The 23287-nt window shown below is 38.7% G+C and overlaps 2 protein-coding genes and 1 long non-coding RNA gene across 4 annotated transcripts; 2 read left to right on the plus strand and 1 right to left on the minus strand.

Moving 5' to 3' along the window:
- Positions 1-8521: 8521 nt before the first annotated feature.
- On the minus strand, positions 8522-10183 carry LOC133721547 (aspartic proteinase PCS1). Its single transcript, XM_062148192.1, has one exon. It carries the CDS (start codon positions 10053-10055, stop codon positions 8748-8750), a length of 1308 nt encoding a protein of 435 aa, XP_062004176.1. The 5' UTR covers positions 10056-10183; the 3' UTR covers positions 8522-8747.
- A 3473-nt stretch (positions 10184-13656) lies between these two features.
- On the plus strand, positions 13657-15434 carry LOC133719797 (uncharacterized). Of its 2 annotated transcripts, none has more exons than XR_009851468.1 (4): positions 13657-14001; positions 14098-14212; positions 14739-14846; positions 15198-15434. It is a non-coding gene; the product is annotated as an uncharacterized LOC133719797 (long non-coding RNA). The 2 variants fall into 2 exon arrangements; XR_009851467.1 differs by having other exon boundaries at positions 13671-14001; positions 14761-14846.
- Positions 15435-19528: 4094 nt separating this feature from the next.
- On the plus strand, positions 19529-20572 carry LOC133723183 (uncharacterized). The gene has a single exon (XM_062150003.1). It carries the CDS (start codon positions 19529-19531, stop codon positions 20570-20572), a length of 1044 nt encoding a protein of 347 aa, XP_062005987.1.
- Positions 20573-23287: the final 2715 nt, after the last annotated feature.

The raw sequence follows: 23287 nt of genomic DNA on the forward strand, positions 1-23287 counted from the left end.
TAACCAAATACTAAGTTTTTATGAAGTGGATGCTTCTAGTTTTAAGTATAGTAGTACTAATCGAGAACATCATACCATGTAATCAAGCTGCATAACCAAAATTCCAATTTTCTCAAATGGATGCTTCTAGTTTTTAGTAGTACTAATCAAGAAACCAAAGTTAGACATTGGTACGATACAATGATCAATGATTTTAGGGTTTCTGTTGGAGCAGAAGGTTTTCTCCAAGTTGAAGACTACTAGAGGTAAGAGGAGACCTTTTTCTTTTCTTTTTTTCTTTTTTTTTCCTCCCATCTTTTATGTTCTTGTTGTTAATTTGACATGAGCTGACAAAGTCAACTATTACTTGAAAAAAGATAGAGGTCCAAATACCAATTTTAGAGGTATGAATAGAAGCTCCCTTACTACAACTCTCTGTTGGTAGCTTTAGAAAATGAATTTTAACAACTTGTATCAAAAGTAATTGTAAGACTTGGGCTAGGAGCAAGAGAACCAACCGTGACCTGGTCTTCTGGGCTTGGATATGGCTTGTGGGCCCGTTCTGGGCTGGAGGGTGGGTTTGGGCTCAATTCTTGGGCCCAGACCATGCTGTTTTTTTATTTCTAGTTATTATTTATTTATGTTTTTTATTTCTGCTGCGCTTTTTACGAGTAATAAGTCCCTACATTAGTTGTGTAGGGTTAGCCGGGCTTTGTGCATGTGTGTGCACTCTAAGTGCCTTGTCTGCTCTGGGTAGGCGGCGAGTTCCTTGCTTTGTCAAATGGTCGTTGCCTCCTAGTGGCAAGGTGAAACTTGATGTCACTGGAAGTATTTTCCAGTGGCAACATGGTGGGAAAGCTGTGAGAATGGATATTATGCTATGCTGTCTTTGAGTTGTAGACCGAGTTATCTTTCCGTTATGTCATCACTGGGAAGCAAATAGAACCGTCTGGAGCGCGTTCTTTGCTAGTTGGTGCGTATTTGAATACAATTGTTTAGTAGAGACTCATGATACTATTTCAGGATGTACTCTAGATGCCTATTGTAATCCGGGGTTTAGGCTCAATGTCCCCCCCCTTGTATTCGACGGTTTCATTAATCAAGGCTTGAGGGTAGCCGCACCAGCCATTTATTCAAAAAAGAAAAAGAAAAAGTAATTGTAAGATTAGTACATCAAGATAGCAAACAACAACAAATCCATTGAGGCATTTTTTTTTTTTTTGGTCATTTTAAAAGATCACTTGTAGAGATTTTTTTTTTTTCAATTACATCTTGGTATCTCGACCATTTAATTTTTAGGTCTCTATAAATAAATTGCTTATTTAAATTTTCAGCTAAATTATAAATAATTAAGGTCTTGAACTATACGGCTATACAAAATCTATGGACAAACTAAATATTTGTTCAACCTAAACCGTTCATGTTCATGATGGTAAATCATGATTATAGATACCCTAATGATTTTCAGTTCGATTGAAAATTTGCAAAAATTATCTACTCATTTTAATGTCAAGGAACTGCATATATTGTTGATGATGTTGGAGCTAGCTCGTAATCAATTTGTTATGAACTTAGCAAATGGAGTTGCGTAATTCTCGTGGTTCACCATATCTCCGAAGCTTTTGAATACATACTATATATACATTGTAGTATAAAAATCAAATATTTTCAAATTTTCACCAATTATAACAAGAACATCCTACGAAGCAAACATCAATTTACCAGAAAAACAACGAGCTAAAACAGAAAAAATATGTGTTAACCGCTAAGAAGCACCTGCTTTAAACTAGAATTTCTGATTGTACTTTCATACATCTCTCTCCCTCCCTCCCTCGGTCATTATTTTCTGTATATATGTTAATTCTGGCTGGAGTTATTTTTCCTCTTCATTTGTTGAAGACTTGGAGTGTTGATCCAGCCATGCATTAAACGCTCAGTCACTCACAGTAGATCGATGGAGCTAGCAGTAAATAAATACTGGATAGATAGATAGATAGATAGATAGATTTGAGTAAAGTGCACGTAGTTGCTTGGTTTCTCGATCATCAAGTGAACTTGTCTTGTCTTGTCTTGTTTTGTTTGCCATCCACAGAGAATCAGGGAATCGGTAATTTGGTGAGCTATCTACTCCAAAACCAAGAGAAAGCTGGCATTGGCTTCATTCCATACAAACGCGTTGGTGCAGGGGACCATTAAACATGACAAACCATCTTTGCTTGTAGGCGCTGCCGTTATTAGCATCTACTTGCACAATGACTTGGTCATTTGTTTTTTCCAAAGTAACAAGTCGGGACTTGGCGCTTTCATGTACAGATCAAAAGCATTACATCCTCCTTGAGAGTGAAGGATCAACAACCTATGGAGCGCGTCCACTATCCATTCCCCGATTGGATTCGTTCATTTTTCTTAATTCAGATATTTCGTACGTATATAAAAATTAACTTTTTGAGAGTGTCGATAAAAAAATTTTAAATTATATTGTCTGTAAGATTAAATAGAAGCTGGTGTAGAAACTTGAGATGAGCTAGGGCTAGCTGTATGAGATTCAGAGATTGAGCACTCTGAGCTCTCTAGGGTTAGGTTATCGAGAAGTGGCAGCTCAAACTTGAAAGAGATGGATCCAGCTAGCTTAGCATAGATAATCTAACCTAGCTAAGCAAGTAGCAAATTGGCCTTTCCTCTTTATGATCGAGTTTAGCCAGCTGTTGTCGACCTTTTGCTTTCTATCTATCTATATATCATTTACTTTGTTCGTGTTGCTTGCGTCCATCATTATTTTCATTCCATATTAGGTCCCCCATACTATGATGAGGATGAGATCTTGGAAGCCCACTCGGTGCTTCCATTGTTGACCACCTTGTTGAAACTGACTTCATCTCACTGCTTTAGTCATCATCATCACTCGCATTATCACTAGCTTTTACAGCCTTTTACTTCCCCTTTTTTTAGTTTTTCTCCAACCTCTTTTCTCTTTAAGAACAAAACAAAACAAAATAGATCACAAGTTTATAGAATCAGTGTTGACATAATTGACAAATGTAGGCGATTAGCAACTAAAGTATAGTGGGTTGATGTTCTAGCTGAAAAGTACATGCCAATCTTTATTTATCAATTAACCAGAAATGATGTATATCTATAAATGAATGTAAGTGAATTAAGGTAAGTTCTTGTGACTATTATAATTCAGAATTTAGACACTATGTCCCTTTCATGTATTTTGCGGTTTCATTAATCAAGATTTGAGGGCAGCCGGCGCCCTTATTCAACCAAAAAAAAAAAAATCTAATTTCACAATGGAACAGTCTTGTAGATTACAATCCAACTACACTATACATATTAAAATTAAATTTCAAACTTTGTAGTCTTTCAAAAAAAGTTGCTAGAAGCAAAGATTAACATTTATGCCTCGTTTGGTTCACGAAAAAGAAAGTAATTCCTTGATCTTTCCCATGGGAAGGGAAATGAAATTTCCCGAGAACTTTCCATTCCGTTGTTTGGTAATGTAAGGAAAGTTATCAGGAAAGTTGCTAAAAATTTTGTAAATGATGTAATAAAATAATATGGTGTGAGTAATAAATGCAAGGAAAGAATGGGAGAAAGTGATTCCTTTGAAGTTTGGAAGGAACCACTTTCCCCCTTATTTTCCCTTCCTTCAGGAAATGATTTCTTTTCCTTTTGCATCCCAAACGCAAGAAAGGAACAAGTTTCATTTCTTGATGCTTACTTTCCGCGAACCAAACGTGGCCTTAGTTCAAGTATCGTTTATGGGAAGATAGTATGTTGGCCAATCAATTTGGTAATCTTATGCTTTTTATTGCCCAGTTATGTATGTGTGATTTAATCGATTTACTTACAAATTATATCAATTCATTTTTTTTTAGGGGAACGGAATCAGGTTCCATTAAAATAACGACGTCACTGCGTCAAGCTAGAGGGTTTCAGAGAAATCACTCATAATACAAGTACAAGCATAATATCGATTGTCAGAGCAGCCAAAACACTGATAACTAAAAAGACTAAAAGCCTAAAGGAACTGCAAGGAAAAAGAAACTCTCTAACGCTAATAGAGTGGAGCTCACTTATTCAAAAAAGAAAAAACAACCTACGCCTACACAATTTTCGATCAAAGCATTGCCTTGGAACTTTGACGCCTAAAGACCTCAATGGTGTACATCGCAGCAACCAAAACAGGATCAGCTTCAATCAAAAATAGCATAGGCCTACATCACTCCCCAAAGGCCTACACCAAGCCCGATCCAAAAGGAAGAGAGAGATAGTGGGCTAGCCCAGCTAGGCTGCATTGCTGCAACCCAAGCAAGCAGCGGCCCATTGGCCCATAGCCCAGCATTCACCCACATTCCCTCAGAACGAGATGCAGCGCCGGCCATCAAGGGAGCCTTCGCCGGTCACCAATCCGATGGCAGTCCCCTATCCTCCACCATCTCCAAGATCAGAGGAAGAAACTCCTTGGACCATGACCTGGAGAGCAAACAACGGTCAGACCGCCTTCTTCAGCGCCACCACCTCAGTGCAGACCGCCACCCTTGAGAAGTCCAATCGTCGCACGCCCACGATCGACGCTTGAGCACCAGAGCCGCACAACTCAGATGAAAACCCGAATCGAACAACTGCCAGAAACCAGACTGCCGCCGCCGTACAGAACCCCTACAGCCAAACGCAAACCCACCGATCCGCGTCGCCGCCATGCCTGTCTTCTCACACCGCCCTCACCTGGAGCTCGTCGATGCTTGGTTAGGGGAACGAGGGTTCACTTCCGCCACGAACACGAAACCCTAGGTTTCGTACTCCCAAGGCCACTCCGAGATGCTCGGAGGCCTCCTCGAACGCAATTTCTAATTATATCAATTCCTTTTGTTTGACATTTAAGTTAAAAATGCCTAAGGTATCTTTATATTTAGTCATAAAAACTTTGGGTGCTACCAATTAAATAAAGCGAGTACCTGAAGCTTTGTTTTTAAATGAGCATTAATACCATGAAACTGTAATGTGTGACCAAATTAATGTGCAAAAATGGGAGCAAAGAAAAAGCAAAAGATCTCTAGCTCTCTTTATTTCAAAACTATCACCTCCTCCATATGATGAACTTAATAATTGCTGAAGACTGGCAGAAGCAGATTGGATCAAAATTCACGAGAGGATTAACTCAATTCAATGCTCTGCTAGGCCCAGATATAATTGGTGATTTCTCTCTATTAGTTATTTGCTTGGCACCCTTCTAGCGTTTCATATGGCCCTTGTGCTTGGTACCCGTAAGGCCATAGCCATTTTTCTTAATGCTTTTTCTATTTATTATTAATACTTAGTTTTTTTTTAAAAAAAAAATTGGGATTATTAATACTTAGTTTAAATAGATTGATAATTTTGTCACATTTTCTTTTATAAGCAGAAATAACAAATTTTATTCGCAATAACTGAGTTTCTGGACTTTCACTTATATAATAAGGAAGCTCAGGAATTGAGAAACCCTAAGGCCGGGTTTCCCTTTTTGGCAGTATCGTTTCTCGTTCAGCGACGCCTGAACATCGGGGTTGGCTTCTGGCCTCGTCACCGTCATGGGGTCTGCTGCCGGATGGGTAGACGTCTACTGCTCCTAGGGCTCCGTCAGGGGAGGTTTCGCGCAGGGCTTGATTGGTTTTCTGGCTGGGTTGGTGCAAGGCGGTGGTTGTGCGGTATAGGTCCGGCGATCGATCCTTGCTGATGGTTCTTGGCCGACGGCACCATGGGTCTAATCAATGGCGGTGTGGGATGTGAGGATCTGGATCGGGGATGGGTCTTCCGTGGTGGCACTGGCTTGTGGCGGCGTAGCTCGTGGAGGTTTGGGTCATGGACAGTGAGTGGTCGTGGCGGCGTGGATTGTGGCGATGCAGGTCATGGGTCGACGGAGCATGGCCGGACTGGTACGTATAGCGGGGGGAGGGAATGACGATGGTGGACTGGCCCAAACCAGGCTTGATGGGCCTTGCGTGGTTTTTCTTTGGTGGATGCCCTCTTGGGTTTTTTAGTTTTGGGCTGGGGTTTTTGCCCTAGTCCATAAATTATGTTGTAGTGTAGTCTTTTACAATAATTTCCTTTTACAAAGCTAATACACGTTTGTACACTCTATGTATCTCTAGCGCCTCTGAAGTAGTACCAAAAGAGGATCTCCGCTATGTGTACGTACATGACATGTCTAATAAGTGAGTCTATTTCTATGTACCATTGTGGGTACTACCACTATCTTATTGTCTGTCTGTAGATGACAGCAGAAGGATATGTAACAACCTATTCTGACTTTAGATGAATATATTCGCACCCGCCCTATGAGTTTGGGTTTGATTCAAAAATAAATAAAAAAATTATTCACAATTGATAATATCAAATTGAGAGCTCCCAAATCCAATCAAATTAATATATATATATATATATATATATATATATATATATATATATATATATATATATATAACCCTTCTTGGCTGCGGACGTCCGTTCCTAAGCTAGGGATCAGATTTCCAGTTTTGACCCACTTTTCGATCACATTTTCACATATTAACCGTTCAGTTTTTAGGTATATATGAGTAGATCATTTCTGCAAATTTGCAGCCAAATTGATGATCGTTAAGGCATCCAAAACTGCAATTTACCATTATAAACAAGAACGGTTCCGGTTCGACAGATTCGGTTCGTTCTGTAAATTGCAGTTTTGGATGCCTTAACGATCATCAATTTGGCTAAAAATTTGTAGAGATGATCTATACATTAGGACCTAAAAACTGAACGGTTAAGATATAAAAATATGATCGAAAAGTGGGTCAAATATGGAAATCCGTACCTTTTGCTTAGATACGGATATCCGCACCTGAACAAGGTTATATATATATATAGGCCCGATCAAGGGTGGACGTCCGCACTGTCGCTAAAGTGCGGACGTCGACACATCAGGCGGCTTCCAGGCGGCGACGGCGGCGCGGAGCTTGCAGGAGGGAGGCCGGAAGCGTCCCGGATTGTTCTGGGCACCGTTCGAGGTCGGAGGAGGTCGGGCTTGCCGGTTTCTGGGCAGCCACCTCACCTGCAACTGCAGGTTCTGTGCAGCACCCAAAACCCGTCGCCGGCGACTCCACCCTACCGCAGACCCCTCCGCACGACCCCTGGCCTCCCTCCGGCGAGCCGCGCCGCGCCGTCGCCGATCGATCGAGGCCGGAGCAGCGACGTCCGCACTTTTTCTGAGTTGCGGACGTCCGCTCTCGAACGGCTCCGTGTATATATATATATATATATATATATATAGAGAGAGAGAGAGAGAGAGAGAGAGAGAGAGAGAGAGTTTGATCTCCTTAGTATTGGTGTCGGTTAGACACCTTTACACACAGCAATACTTGATAGCGATCGGATAAATAGTCACAAATTGAGGTGACCGTTCACAATTTTGAAATGATGGCTTAGGTAAAAAGGTAACTTAATAAAAACCTTTGAATGAATGAGGCACAAAAACCAAAATAAAAATTATGACAATAAAAAAACAAAACAAAATAAAAAATATGAATCATGTGAGTGTCGGGAATATGTGGTCTGAAAAATTGAATCGAAGGTGCCCAGGTTGCCCCTCGCCCCAACCACACTCTTTTTTACACGCATCAAAGTGATCAAACTCATGGTGGGAACCCATCACTTGCCACTCGTCAAGTCCTAGCTCGCCACGTATTTGATATATGCACTTGATCCACCTGATCCCACATCTTTGCTTTATCCTCCTGTGACTTGTGTTTTGTGTTGTGTTTGTTGTTGGATCCATCTTTATAAAAGCGTCACAAGCTCACACTTGAATTGCATTTTTGTCATTTCAGTTGCATGAGTCTCTTCTTATTCTTTTTTTTTTTTTTGAAGAAATAAAGTAAATTAGATACTCTGGTGTAGTTCTCTCTTTAGTGATTCTACAGCTAGTAATTTTAAAATAAAAATGAAAATTTAGTGTTATCAAAAAAATTAATAGAGATTATTATTCAAAGAAGAAAAAAATTGGGGCTGGTGGAGTCTTGAGGGATCACTATGGCAATTGGATTTCTGGATTCAGTGCTAATATGGGGTGTGCATATATGTTCTTCATGCTTAAATCTGGGGTCTTCTGTTTGGCTTAAGATTGGTTCATAATCATTCATACTTATATCTGATAGTTGAAAGTGATTCTGAAGTGTTAAAAAACTCAGTCAAGGATGGTGTGGACGATTTACATTATTTTAAAACTATTATTAACTGCGCTGTTAATTTTTGATTAGTCAGATTATTCATTGTGGGATTAACCACATTTATCGTGAGATCAATTAGGTTGCTGATGTGCTTTCTAAATCTAGAGTGGATGCTGAATCTCAGTGCATGTTATGGAGCTACGTCCTCCACAAGTTTCTTCCTTCTTGTTAGATGACTTGTGTGAAAATTCTAGATATAAGACACTAGTTCCTAAAATGTGATTGTTGAGCCGTTTGTGATTCTCATTTGTTGAATGTTGAGCCGTTTGTGATTCTCATTTATTGAAAAAGAAAAAAAAGAAAAGAAAAGCAATAAGATATATATCCCACATCCTTTCTATTTACATTAGTTTCAATCTAGCTTGTTGTTTTCTCGGAATAGTCCAAGCATTAATATCACTACTTATTACACGGCAAGTAGCTAGTTCGCCTCCTCTATACGTCTCTTGTATAACATCATCGCGAAAATGACCTTCTTTTTTGCCCGCCAATATGCATGATATTGACTCTTGCTTCTTCATACTATCACACCGATCTGCTACAATCCGCCTTACCAAACCCTACTCTACGATTTGCCAAATCAAACTCCACCCATTGATTCTGCTGATGAACGTTGCCGATTATGTTACTCGCCGCGCCGATCATGTCGGACCGCCCGATCGCCACGCACCACACTTTGCCCTCCACATTGTGTAAAATTTGCTCTTTAGCTATCACAATCTCCACTCCTTTATCAAACTCCAACACCATGTCCCCTATCAACGGTCCGACATTACTGTCAAAACACATGTCGGCGACGTTCGCATACACATACCCCTTCTTTAATTTTGGCCCCACCAATTTAACAATCTCTTCCTTCACTTTGTTGTAGGCCTCATCCACAAAGTAAGTCAACTCACTTCCGGAGTCGATCATGGTCTGACCCGCCCCGCTCGCGTCGGGCCGGAACACCGAAGGTAAAATGCTCAACTTGTTGCCGCCTATCCTCACCCCAAGCATCACGACCGTGTAGGCCAGGGGGTCCAAATTAGGCATGCGTTGACTTTGACTGAAAGTCAAAAGGTCAACATATCGAAAAGTTGCCGAGTTCGGATTATTACCGAGGTAAAAAGTCCCGGTCGGCGAAGCGGACCCGGTTTGAGCCGGGCGGGAGGGTATGCAGTAGGAGAACTTTGTGATTTTGGCTTGGGAAGGAAACGACAAGCGTCCAAGGTTCATGCCCAAAATGCCCTTGGTGTCACTGGTGTCCTGGGCGCAACCCAGAGTCAGGGGAGGGGTGCTGGTGGCCGTGGAGAAGGTGAACTTTTCTCTGACGAGATTGCCCTCGGCGAGCGTGCCGTCGGCGTAGAAGTAGGAGTAGTGGCAGAGGCGGTTCTGGTCGCAGGTGGTGGGGAGGGTAAAGTCGGGAACTCGGGGTTTGCAGATAGGGTGGTTGCAAGGGAGGACGGAGAAGGTGGAGGAGAGGGAAGGGTCGAATATGGAGGCCGGAGGCGGGGCCTTCCGCAGGACCTTCTTGTGGCACTGAATCCAGGACAGCTGGCTTCCGGTGTCGAGAACCATCTGCTGCGTCTGGGGAGGTGTGCCTATGGGGAGGGAGACGATGGGAGCCATGGAATATTTGAAAGGAAGCTTGTAGTTGTAGGAAGGGGTGCCTTTGGGTTGTACCACTGATTTTCTGGAAATGAGAGAGTCATGGAGAAGGTTAGTGGTGCTTGGGTGAGAGTGTGGAGTGAACAGAGGGAAAGAGATAGAGAGATTGGCGGTGGTGGTGGTGGAGGAGAGGGAGAGATGAAAGAGAGAGCAGAAGAAGAAGAAGAAGAAGCAGAGAGCCATGAGATGGATGTTTTTGAATTAGAAAGGAGAAAGAGAGAGAAGGGTGAGTTGAGTGGGTTGGGCACAGTAGGGTTTGGGTGTGGTATTAGTATTTATACTACTATAGCTAGCTGCTGGTAGAAGTGGCTTTGGCTGGATGATAGGAGAATAATAATGGGCGGAAAGGAAAAGAAGAGAAGGGCATAGAATAGAGAGAAACGCGTTTTCTTAAGTAAGGGCAGAGTCTGTAATAAATTAACGAAATAATTAAAGGGTAATGATATAGGGTCTCAATGAGGCTTAAGATTTGTGGCCTCAAAGGTCATGTAAGCAAATACAAATTTTATTTTCAATTTCACATAGTAGTATTGCCATTGCAACACCAACTTTACCCCATTTTATATTTCCTTTTAGATGTTACGGGTGAATCAATTACATTAATGAATTTAATTAGGTGACGAAAAAAAAAAGATCAGCTATTAATTATGTATTAATTTAAGAGATATGTCAAATTCTTTGACCAATATTTTCTTCATTTATTTAAATTCTTTCCTATAATTTTTCTTTCCAAATAGCATTAATATATTGAATTAGGTGTCAAGAAGTAGGCAATAACTTTTCTTTCTAAATATTGATTAATTTCATCCAAAAAAATAGCATTAATAAATTGAATTTGGAAAATACGTATGTCTAAATTAAGAGGTAAGAAAAAAATTCCATGTTAGTAGCAGTCATTAATTATCATTTACAATCTAAATATAAGGGAAAAAAAAAAACAAACAGAAAGTAATAAAATAAAATATAACGTTTAAACCCTAGCTACATAAAGAGAAAAAAATGAACAAAAGAAGTTATATAATCATATAACTATGTATTTTTCACATTGTATTTTCAAAATGTACAGGAACGCAACAAAGGTTGAACTCATATACATGTGTTATGCAAATCCATTGATCAAATGTATGTGCAAATCTATTGACTGAATTACATGAAATTTTTTATATTCTTGAAATTGTTGTTTAAATCTAAGTATGAGTGTAATGAAAAGAAAAAAAGCCAAAATAATTTTTTCTTTTAGAGAAAAAAGAAAATAACTTAGAGTCATTAGATTTTGAAATGATAAAATGATATTTTTCTCAAGAATTACATGACATGATTTGACAAATAGGTGATGTGTGTAGGTGATATAACATGACACATAATATTGAGGCCATAAATCTTAGGCCTCGGCCACAAATCGTTTTCCATAATTAAATTGCATGGTTTTGATACGTAACCCAGATACTTACGTTAACGTATATAGTGATCGAGTCAAGCAGTAATAATTAGGGCACACACTTAGCTTTCATGCTACTGTTGACGGATTTAATTAATTACACTAATTAGTTAGAAGTGATAACGTAGATGACTAAGTTTGACCAGAAAACAGAAAAAAATGGCAGCCTAGTCAAGCCATGCCCCCGTTAACATCCACCTTTCTTATTTCCTTCCAGCTCTCATGAGTCGTCTTCAAACCTTTCGTTTTTAAGACATAAAAAGAATCACAAACGACGTTTGAATTTTGAGTACATCTACAGGAGTAATTATGGCGTTATAGTGCTGGTGACCGATATAAATGATTACTGAGATAGACTTGGAGCATCTCCGACCGAGTTTAGCTTGACAAGACAGCAAGTCCACCCGTTGAGGTTGACAGGTCAATATTGTTCACTACTTTTTGCCTTTCATTTCCACCATCTAGGTTGACTGGTCATATACTGTTCACAAAAGGTCATCAAATGTCAGTTGGCAGGTCAAGAAATTGACCCAGAGTGACCTTTTGTGAATAGTATCTGACCAGCCAACCTAGATAGTGGAAATGAAAGACAAAAGACAGTGAATAGTATTGATCAGCCAACCTCAACGGATGAACTTGCTCTAACTTGGAGTATTCTCAATTATTGTCTATTCACTCGAGTTGAATTTTCTAACAACCCATTACCCGTATAGTGAAATATCAATAAACAGTTCTTTCAAGATTAGTTAGATTCAACTTTAGCAAGTCTATTGAAAGATGATCAATATTTGAGTGTATAACAAATTTTTGAGTTTTGATAGAATACTATTCCACCTTGTATCTGCCCCATCCATTTTGAATAGGTATACCAGATGTTAGATGAACAATTGCGTAGCGTCTACGTACTAGTCCTAGCTATGGTTCATATATATTCATTTCTTTTCTTTGGTGGAGCGGGGTAGTGGTTTAGTTGAGAGAATTTTGATTTTTCTTGACATAATCAATTGAAATTAAAAATCAACCATGCTGATGATCCGTCATATATCGAGCTCTAATTAATTAATTAGATTTTCAAAAGACACTGAACTCGCTGCAGACAACAACAAAGCTTTATCCATGTTAATTTGTTAGGGAATCTCACCACTTATAATTAAGTTGCCATTATTTTTCTTTTCTGGCATTGTGGCCTTATCAGATGACTAATTAAACGTTAGAAATTAAAATAATGTAGCGTGCTTGGCAGGTGTTGGATCTCAGCATATATATACACATATCTAACTCTTTATTAACACAATAGATCGATATGATTCACGGGTTATATATGCATACATATATATAAACCTACAAAAATGGTTCATCTATATTGCCATATCGATCAGCTGCATATTAATACAGGAAGATAAGCATAAAACGCCTAGAGTTGATACCCTAAAAAAACTTGGATGTTTCATCTACCAAACAGTAATCTTTGTTTGATGGGAACCAAACCCATGTATATATATGTTCAAGTCAATGGAATGATATCAGAGCTTATTATTTAATCAAGCTGCTTTATCCAACCCTAATAGTGCCCCATTAACCCAGTAGTGCCAACATATAAATTGTTTTCGACTAGGGTGCCAACATATAAATTGATTAGTACCACTACAACCATTGATTGAAATTTATAAACAAATAGCAGGGAATAAGAACGCCGCGCGCGCAGTATCTTTGCTATTTGATGATCGATAGAACCCTAATTTAATATAGAAAGAAATGTTTGCCTCTGTCGGGATTGTAAGTTATGATATCCATCGTGGAGAACATTGTTTGGTTTGTGTTTTGTCGTAACTAGGAAGCTAGCATATCAAATACACAAATCATTTGTTCTTTCTTTGCACAAACAATGTATCTATGTTTGTCAGGCAAGAAAACAAATAAAATGCGGTGCCTTTTTTTTTTCTTTAACATCTCAAACTCAAGTCTGACAATAACATGTGGCGTTTTACAGTGTGATTGACTGAAATTATACTAAATCCAAACTTAAGCTGCAAGCTCTCTTGTCCAAATCTATAAAATTACCAACACCACTTACTAGCTGGGTAGCTAATGATTCTAATTAATCGTGTCATTCGTCTAACCCAAACTGGTAAATATGAAAAGCATGGTTTAATCTACTAATTTACTAGTTACGACTATATAACTTTAGTTAGGGCTGGGATTTGGAACCATAAAACCGGAGGAACTGCACCGAAAGTCTCGGTTGGGTTCGGTTCTACGACATATGTGTTTGCAATTTTTTCAGTTCGGTTCTTGGCGTTGTTTACACGGTTCGGTTCCGGTGCTTGTTTTTAAAACCTCCTTGGAACCGAAATATAGATGTCAGTGTATAATTGGATAATAAGGCCGAGCTTATTTCTGTAAAATAGACCCTTTCTCATGTGATCAGGCACTACTTCTGTTCGATCAAAACCCTAAAAATTTATCTCTTCCCTTAAAGGCTCAAACTCTCACTCTCTCAGTCTCTATCCTAGATCAGATCCGACTCTGACTCTCTCACTCTCTCAGCCGGTCAGATCCAGACGAGCGAGACGAACCCAGACGAGCGAGAGTGCGAGACGAACCCAGAAACATCGCACCTGTGATTTGGTTGATGCAGCTCTGCCTGGGATTTGGTTGATGATCCGTCTTCGATTTGGGCCATGGCTCAATGTAAGCTTTCAATCCTTTCATTTTTCTCGCTATACTCTCATCGCTCTGCAATTTCCCGTGAAATCTGACCACTTTTTCCTTTTCGTTTGAACCCAGTCTTGCAGTGAGTGCAGTCCAGCGACCATAGCCTCTGGCCCTGTGATTTCGAGTGAAATTGTTAAGCTCTAGAGTCCATAGCCTGTGATGCCCGTGAGCACTTTGAGTGAAATTGGTAAGCTCCAGAGTCCCTTGAAAGCTGTGGTCTTTGAAGTGGGTTTATCGAATTCCTAGTGAAATTTGAGATTTGATGCCCTAGAGTTAATTCTGCTACTTTAATTTGTGTTTAGTTCTTGTTATGTCCCAATTGGGTCTCTGGTTTATATAAATATATGTTCTTTGTATAGTTTTCGAGAAAAATTTAGTTTCTTGGAATTGTGATGATTATAACTGAATGTGGTTTGAACCACTGTGGTGGTTAATTCTGTTGATTGCATATTTGCATTGCTTATACTAGTATTAAACTCTTACTGCTGATGCCGGGTTTTAACTAGTTGAGTGGGCACAGTTAGGAAAATGGATACAGTTATTGTTATCCTTATTTTTGTGATTTGTGGGTTGTTGAATCTCTCACAGATCTAGACTTTTGTAGTTACAGTTTTTAGATTTCAGTAAGATGCTCCAAGGCTTATGACCAATATTATCAAATTGGTGTTGTCTTTTGTACCAAATATTTGAGTGATTCAAGGGTATTTTGTCAGCTTTATGTCTATCTGTTTGCAGGGAGGAGATTGAAAAACAAAAGGCTCATGAGCGATACATGAGGTTGCAGGAGCAGGGAAAAACTGAACAAGCAAAGAAAGATTTAGGTAATATGCAAAATTGACAAATTATAGCTTCATTTTTGACACTTCATTGGAATTCTGTTAAGGCAGGCTATAATATGCGAACTGAATTTTTTCAATTAGCATTCAGGTCAAGTTTGATGTTTACTGTTTAGGTTGAGTCAGTTTTGTCTATAACAGAAAACTAAGTAAAGATGGTTTAATATGATTTTAAGAAGATGACTGTTGTTCCCAGTTTTGTCTATAACAGAAAACTAAGTAACGATGGTTTAATATGATTTTAGGAAGATGACTGTTGTTCCCAGTTTTGTCTATAACAGAAAACTAAGTAAAGATAGTTCATACTTTTAACAACTGTTTGGATTTTTCTTACAGATTGCTTCTTGCTTATTGCCTTGGAGATCTACTACCAGGTCGGAAGCATCTGCTAGCTCCTCTGACCAATCTGCTTCCAATTCTGAACCATCCGCTTGCAATGAAATTGCTTATTTGCTATGTGGATGTTGATTGTTGATTGTTGAATATGTAGATTGTAGATAATGTTGAGTTTGAATGAGTGAATAGATTGTGCAATATTGAATCATTTGAATGTATGTATGGAAATCAGGAAAACTGGAAACTGCTAAAAAAGCAGTGTTTCTATATGGAAAAACCGAGGAACCAAGTTTGGAACCGAAAAATCGAGCTTGGAACCGAACTGATATTGGAACCGAAAAACCGACCTGAGAATGGTCGGTTCGGTAACAGCAAACCCGAACCGAAAAGCACTTGTCGGTTCCGGATCCGAGTTCAGTCATTGAAACTGCAGAACCGACCCGAGGCCAGCCCTAACTTTAGTCGATCAGAAAACCTTGTGTAAATATAAACGCATTACTAATTTATTGGGCCGGCCCAGACTTTTGAGAGATTTGAGGTGAACAATTGAAACGAAACCTCCACATGAAACTTGAAATACAATTTTATTTTCTTCTTCAAATTTGAAGTAGTTAAAAGTAAAAATTAACCAAGAATAATATAAAAAAAATCATATAAAATAAAGTTTAAAAAAGAAATTGGGTGTCAAATACCCAAAAAATTAAGGTAAAAAAGCATATGAATTATTTCAATCAAAAAATAAAGCATATGAATTAAAAGTATAAAAAACTCCAAATAAAAAAAAATTAAAAGCTAGAAAGGGTTCAAAAGGTATATGAATGACCAAATAAAAGAATAAAACTAAAAATAAAAAGTCAAAAACGGAACAAGCCTAAGTGGGAATCGAACCTTGCCACATCAGCCACTTACCACTACAGCAAAATCATTCAAGAAGTAATAGTTGACACGAAAGATTATATATACCTCTTTAAAAATATGAGGTCTCTCTTGAATTGGAGGCGTTAGGCCTGGGCCTAGCTCGCCTCGTTCACCAAAAAGGCCGGCCTTGCTCATTTAATAAACCCTAGCATCGCCTCGTTCTCCAATCGTAGAACCAAAAAGCATTTTTGCCACAAGCATCCTGCCGTCTCTGACAGTGGTTTTCTTCTCACTGTGACAACGCCTTCAGGGCAATTACAAGACTCCCCTTGTGGCATTCTTTCTTGTTTTTGGCCTCTATCTCAATTCGATGAGCCCCAGTTGCTCAGTAAGAAAAATGTCTTGATATGATCAACAATGGGTCTAGTCTTGTTTCTTTTTATCTTCTTTCCAATACTTCAAGTTGGTGAAATTACAATAAAATTACAATTTCTTGTTAACTTCCTCTGCTTAATTAAGAGTGTTATTCTCAAAAATTATTTTGAATCCAAACTTAAGCAGTGACTTCTCTTGTCATCCAAATGTATAAATGCTCAACACCACTTACAAGGTAGCCACTTACAATGTAGATAATGAATTTCTCTAAAGCTTGAGATTTTTAAGACAACAAGAAAACATGAAAAAATCAGGTAAAGTCATTTATGAAAGTGATGAAGTATCTATTTTCACAGATGGTGGTGTTTGCAAATGGTCCACAAGTATCAATGTGGATCAATTGAAGTGGTTCAGTGTTTCTATTTGAAGTTTTATTCCTGGATTTAGTAAATTTCCCCTTAGGGCATTCTATGCAAGTATCAAAATCTGACCAGTCAAGCTTAGGCAACAAATTTTCCCTTTCCATTCTCTGCAATCTTTCTTTGGAAATATGAGCAAGCCTTTTATGCCATAAATATGCAGAATTTTCACTAAACTTTCTTTTCTTACGCAAGTCTAATTCACCATTTTCAATCAACATCACATCTTTAGGCAGAGATCAATCAAGCAACCAATAATCATTAATGAAAGGAGCAAAGGCAAGAGAATTCGAACCAAAAAGAAACTTTTGTTCCTGATAAGTCGATGAAAAACGTACATCTTTTCTTGACTAAACATTAAACTGAAATAAGATTCATCTTCATAGAAGGGATATAAAAAACATTTTCTAAAACAAAAATGGCTCCAGAGCCTAATACTAGCCCAACTGTTCCTATAGCTTTAACTGCTACTCCAATTCCATTTCCCACAGAAATGTTGACTTCATTTTTCCTTGGTGCCCTCCTTGTTATGAGGCCCTGCAAATTGTTTGAAATGTGTATAGGTGAGTCTGTGTCAAGAAACTAGGAAATGGGGGAAAAATTTACTAAATTTACTTCAATAGAAAACACTGAAAACCAAGACTTATCCTTTTTCACAAGCCAATCCTTGAAACCTTTACAATTCTTCTTAATATGCCCGTCCTTCTTAAGAGGAAGCATTTGAAATTCCTAGGTTTCTTTCCCTTGTTTCCAGCCTTCTTAGGACCAAGTTTGAAGGGCTTAGTCCCACTTGTGCCCTCACCAAAAGCTGCAACACTAGACCCTTCAGCCTTTCCCTTACCCTTCCATTTTTGTTCATTGATTAGATTCACAGATTCAGTCTCATTACTCTTAATTAACTCTTCTTCCTGCACACAGATAGCTATGAGTTCATTCAAGTCCCAGGTTTCTTTCTGTGAAAAATAAGCAATCTTCAATGGGCCAAAACTAGCAGGTAAGTTTCTAAGTGCCAAGTGCACTATAAAAGCATTAGGAAAAACAATATGCAGATCACCAAGTCTAGTGGTCAGTTGGATAATTTTCATGATATATATGTTCTCTAATACTCCCTGCGTTGTCATATTTGGTACCCAAAAGCTGGTCCCGTAGGGAGAAAATCTTAGCCTTCTCATTCTCCTTAAACTTCAAGTCAATGGCAGTTAAAAACTCCAAAGGCGTGTCAGGTTTTGCGATACTATCCCTCACAATAGGTGACATGGTTTGTTTCAGGATCAGTTTGGCCATTCTATTGGCCCCATCCCATTCTCTATGTTTTGCGATCATCAAATCATTGCTAGCATCATTCAAAACGGGTTGAGGTTCCCTCAAACAGATATCAATTCCCTGGAGGCCTAGGTAGAGTCCAACTCCTTCCTTCCATATCTTAAAATTCGATCCTTCCATATCTTAAAATTTGATCCATTGAGAGGCTCAATATTGTGCAAAGAAAAATCAGAGTTCATAGCTGAAAAAAAAAAAAAAAAAGAACAAAAAAATTCAGTTTTCTATTCAAGACTTTAAGGGCTCTGTTTGAAAACGACTTGAATGCAAAATTTATAGCAATCCACATAAAATTCAAACAAGCAAATGAGTGAGAGATTTCACATATAGAAAGTAGAAAAGATCCCCAAAATGCACATTCAATTGAAACGCTTTACATGTTGCGGCAAAAACAATTCAATATATGTTGTAAATATTATTTCTTATGTGGCTGTCTACGTTATTAGTTAGGGACCTACATGTAATATCTCAATAGTGTGAACACTTATCATGTAAACCCTACCTCTATATAAGGGAGGCCTCTGAGACTGAATAATACACTTCTCTGTTTTCCCTCATCTCTCTTTATACATTCCTTACTCTCTACAACGTAAGTCAATATTTTATAACACGTTATCAGCACGCTCTATTCTTTTCTTTTCTTTAAAACTCTATGATGATCCATGAGTCCTTATGGTGCAACTCTGTTGCTTCTAACCATTACTCAAGATCTATGAGTCTTATACTTTGATTTACATTTACTGTATAATATTTATTGGCACGCATACGTCAATGTTTTCTCTTCTGTTTGCTAATTATGGGCAACGATCTCTAATCGCACTTTAGTTCTACATATATATATATAGATATGGTTTCATATGATGCCTTCATATGATGTCTTATACTTTGAAACACGTTCTGCACTTTGCTTTTAACACGTTCCTTTATACATATATATATATATATATATATATATATATATATAAGGTATATGTTGCTAACATAATGGATATATATTTGCCGTTTCATTACTTATCGCATATTTAATATTTATTTAAATAAATTTATCTTATATGTTTTATCAAGCATACTTACTATTCATAATACAAGTGAGCCTGAAGTTTCACTACTGCTACTCGAGCCAGAAGTTTCGAGTACATATCCGTTTGAACCCGAAGTTCAAAAATACGGAATTTTAGAACCTGAAGTTCTAATCATAAGAACACGAACCTGAAGCTTTGTGCATATAATTGCGATCCAATGTTCACATTTTTTTTTTCGAACCTGAAGTTTCGATATTGATTACTTATTTGTTAAGAACCTGTGGTTCTAACACTATATATGGATCCTAACATACCTCATCTTCATTGTGGCAGGAAGATGACGAATTTGGCAAAATTGGATTTTGTCGCCCTTGACATCTCTGGCAAGAATTACCTGTCTTGGGCCCTTGATGCCAAGATTCATCTCGAAGCCCAAAACCTTGGGCCTACAATCAAGGAAGGAAACTCAGCGTCCCCGCAGAATAAAGCTAAGGCTATGATTTTTCTGCGCCACCATCTCCATCAGGGATTGAAGGACGAGTACTTAACTGTCAAAGACCCACTTGAGCTATGGACAAGTTTGGCAGATAGGTTCGCTCACCAAAATACTGTTGTGCTCCCTAGGGCCCGTTATGAATGGACGCATCTGCGCCTTCAAGATTACAGTTCTGTGATAGATTATAATTCCGCCATGTTCAGGATCACCTCCCAAATGAATCTTTGTGGAGAAACTGTAACTCAGGCCATGATGCTTGAAAAGACCTTCTCCACTTTTCATGCCTCCAATATGGTCTTACAGCAGCAATACCGAGAAAGAGGATTCACCAAATATTCTGATCTCATCTCTTGTCTTCTGGTGGCTGAGCAAAACAATGAGCTTTTAATGAAGAACCATCAGTCTCGCCCTACAGGATCACAACCATTCCTTGAAGCGAATGCTACTTTTACTAGTGGTCATGGCAATAGACGTGGTGGAAGGCATGGCAAAGCCCGTAACCGTGGTCATAAATGTGGTCAGGGTCGACAAAATGGTCAAGCTCGTGGGGGCTACAACCAGCAGTTGGGCCCAAGGAACAATGCCAAGATTACTAAAGGAAATGGTCAGATGATCAAACCTCATAAAAATGAAGACAGTGTTTGTCTTAGATGTGGTGGTAAAGGTCATTGGGCTCGCACCTGTCGTGCAGAAGACCATTTGGTGGCACTCTACAAAGCTTCCTTGAAAAAGAAAAATGTGGAGACAAACTACATTGACCACTCTGACCCTTGGGATTCATCTGAGCCTATGCACATTACTCCGCTTGATGTCTCAGATTTTTTTGCGAACAATGGAAGCAATTTTGATGATATGACCAGTGGTGGAATTCTTGACGACAACTAGTTGTCAGCCTATGTTTAGGCATTTTTTTTCTCTACATTAGTCACCTTTTGTTTAGGCCTCTGAATTGTTTTTTTTAGTTTGGTTTGTTCCTAGCTAGTTTGAAAGGCAATAAAAAAGAAGTTTTTTTTCTTTCTGGATATTTTTTTGCTATATCATGTGGTCTATGATTGCATATGATTTAATTACTCACGTATATAACTCACGTGTCTAAGTAACTTAATTACTTCACGGATAATTACTCATTCGTAATTATGATGGGTATATAACTAGTTATTCAATATGATATGCTCTCTTATTATACCTACACGGATAAACATCTCAATGTGGTCTTTATCCATGATGATCATGATTAGTTATCAAACTATATATTTGGATTACTTCAAGTTAACTTTGACTTTTGAGACTATACTTTCTATTAGTAGGAATTTATATACGAAACTACTTATAACTAGTCTCCTTATTATTTTTTTTTTGACGTCAGTTTGAAAAAAGGAGAAATATATATATATTTTTTTCGTATCCAAATTAATGACTAAATTGTGTTATCTATAAATGATCTATAATATCATGTCTTACTGCCTTAGTCAGACTAATTAATTATTATTATTTTTTATGAAGGCATGAAAATGGATTTTGGATGCTCTCAACTTAGGAAGGATGGAGAAGAAATATGTCTTGCTGACAGTGCCACTACACATACGATACTTCGCGATCGGGTTTATTTCTCCACTTTAACACCTTCTAAAGCCAATGTGACTACTATCTCAGGTTCTGCAGACCTGATTGAAGGCTCCGGAAGAGCCCACATTAGGCTACCCAATGGAACTCGATTGTCCATTCAAGAGGCTTTATACTCTTCGAGATCCAGAAGAAATCTCCTCAGTTTTAGAGATATCCGTTTAAATGGATACCACATTGAGACCACAAATGATAATCATGTGGAATATCTTTGCATTACGTCCGATAAAAACTGCCAGAAGCAGATATTGGAAAAATTGGTTGCCCTATCATCTGGGTTGTATTACACAACCATTCAACCAATTGAGACATACCATGTTGTGAACCAGCAGTTCAAAAATCAACATACATTTATGCTTTGGCATGACCGTTTGGGTCTCCCCGGATCCACCATGATGCGTAGGATCATTACAAATTCCAATGGACATCCATTGATGACTAAACATATTGTTTTGCCAAGCAACCCTTGCAAAGCTTGCTCACAAGGGAAATTGGTGGTTAAACCATCTTATGCAAAGATAGATATCGAATCCCCATCTTTTCTACAAAGAATTCAAGGGGACATTTGTGGCCCGATTGACCCATCTTGTGGACCATTCCGATATTTTATGGTCCTAGTTGATGCCTCTACAAGATGGTCACACGTTTGCCTCTTGTCTACCCGTAATGTGGCATTTGCCAAACTACTTGCTCAGATAATTAAATTACGAGCTCGATTCCCGGACTACACCATCAAGTCCATTCGTCTAGACAATGCTGGTGAATTTACATCTCAAACCTTTGATGATTACTCCATGTCTATGGGAATTGAAATTGAACATTCAGTTTCCTCATGTTCATACACAAAATGGTTTGGCAGAAGCTCTTATTAAGAGACTTCAAATAATAGCTCGCACTTTGCTAATGAAAACAAAGATGCCAGTTTCTGCTTGGGGGCATGCAATTTTGCATGCAGCAGCTTTAATTCGGTTGAGGCCCATATCCAACCATCAATATTCCCCATTACAACTTGTTTCTGGGAGCCAGCCCAATATCTCCCATCTTCGAACATTTGGTTGTGCTGTTTATGTGCCTATTGCACCGCCACAACGAACAAAAATGGGCCCTCAACGTCGATTGGGAATCTACATTGGTTTTGATTCACCATCCATTATTCGGTATTTAGAACCCATGACGGGTGATACCTTCACCGCACGGTTTGCAGATTGCCATTTTGATGAGACAATATTCCCGCCGTTAGGGGGAGATAAGACTGTTCCAAATGAACGTCGTGAATTAATGTGGACTGTACCCACTATATCTCATCTTGATCCGCGTACTAAAGAAAGTGAAATTGAAGTACGAAGGATCCTGCACCTTCAAAATATTGCTAACACAATGCCTGATGCATTCACTGACACAGCAAAAGTGACAAGATCACATATCCCAGCAATAAATGCACCGGCAAGAATTAATGTCCAAATTGGACAAAATAATGTGGCGGCCAATGAGCCATCTGCTGCACGCCTGAAGCGTGGCAGACCTGTAGGTTCAAAAGATTCAGTTCCTAGAAAGAGGAAAACAAAGGCACATCTGAATCCTAATGAAATCGCCCCTGAAGAGAATATTGGGCAAGACATTAATGTCCGATCCACAATTCATGATTCTGTGACTACAGAAGAGGAAAATGACATCGGTGAGACACCAGCCTATGAAGAGGCTCAAGTACCTGAAAATAAGGAAATTTCCGTAAACTACGTGTACACCAATGAGTTGTGGGATCGTAGAGATATGATCATAGACAATATATTCTCATTCGCAGTAGCTACTGAAATAATAAAAGGCGATGACACTGAACCTCGCTCTGTTAATGAATGTAGACAGAGACATGACTGGCTCAAATGGAAAGATGCAATCCAAACTGAATTAAATTCTCTAGAAAAACGCAGTGTTTTCGGACCTGTTGTCCAGACACCACCCAATGTCAAACCGGTTGGA

The sequence above is a fragment of the Rosa rugosa genome, chromosome 7 (assembly GCF_958449725.1).
Source record: "Rosa rugosa chromosome 7, drRosRugo1.1, whole genome shotgun sequence".
In the NCBI taxonomy this organism is placed as follows: domain Eukaryota; kingdom Viridiplantae; phylum Streptophyta; class Magnoliopsida; order Rosales; family Rosaceae; genus Rosa; species Rosa rugosa.

Coding starts and splice junctions, on each gene's coding strand:
- LOC133721547 (XM_062148192.1), bottom strand. CDS start 10,055: ATGGCTCTCTGCTTCTTCTTCTTCTTCTTCTGCTCTCTCTTTCATCTC.
- LOC133723183 (XM_062150003.1), top strand. CDS start 19,529: ATGACGAATTTGGCAAAATTGGATTTTGTCGCCCTTGACATCTCTGGC.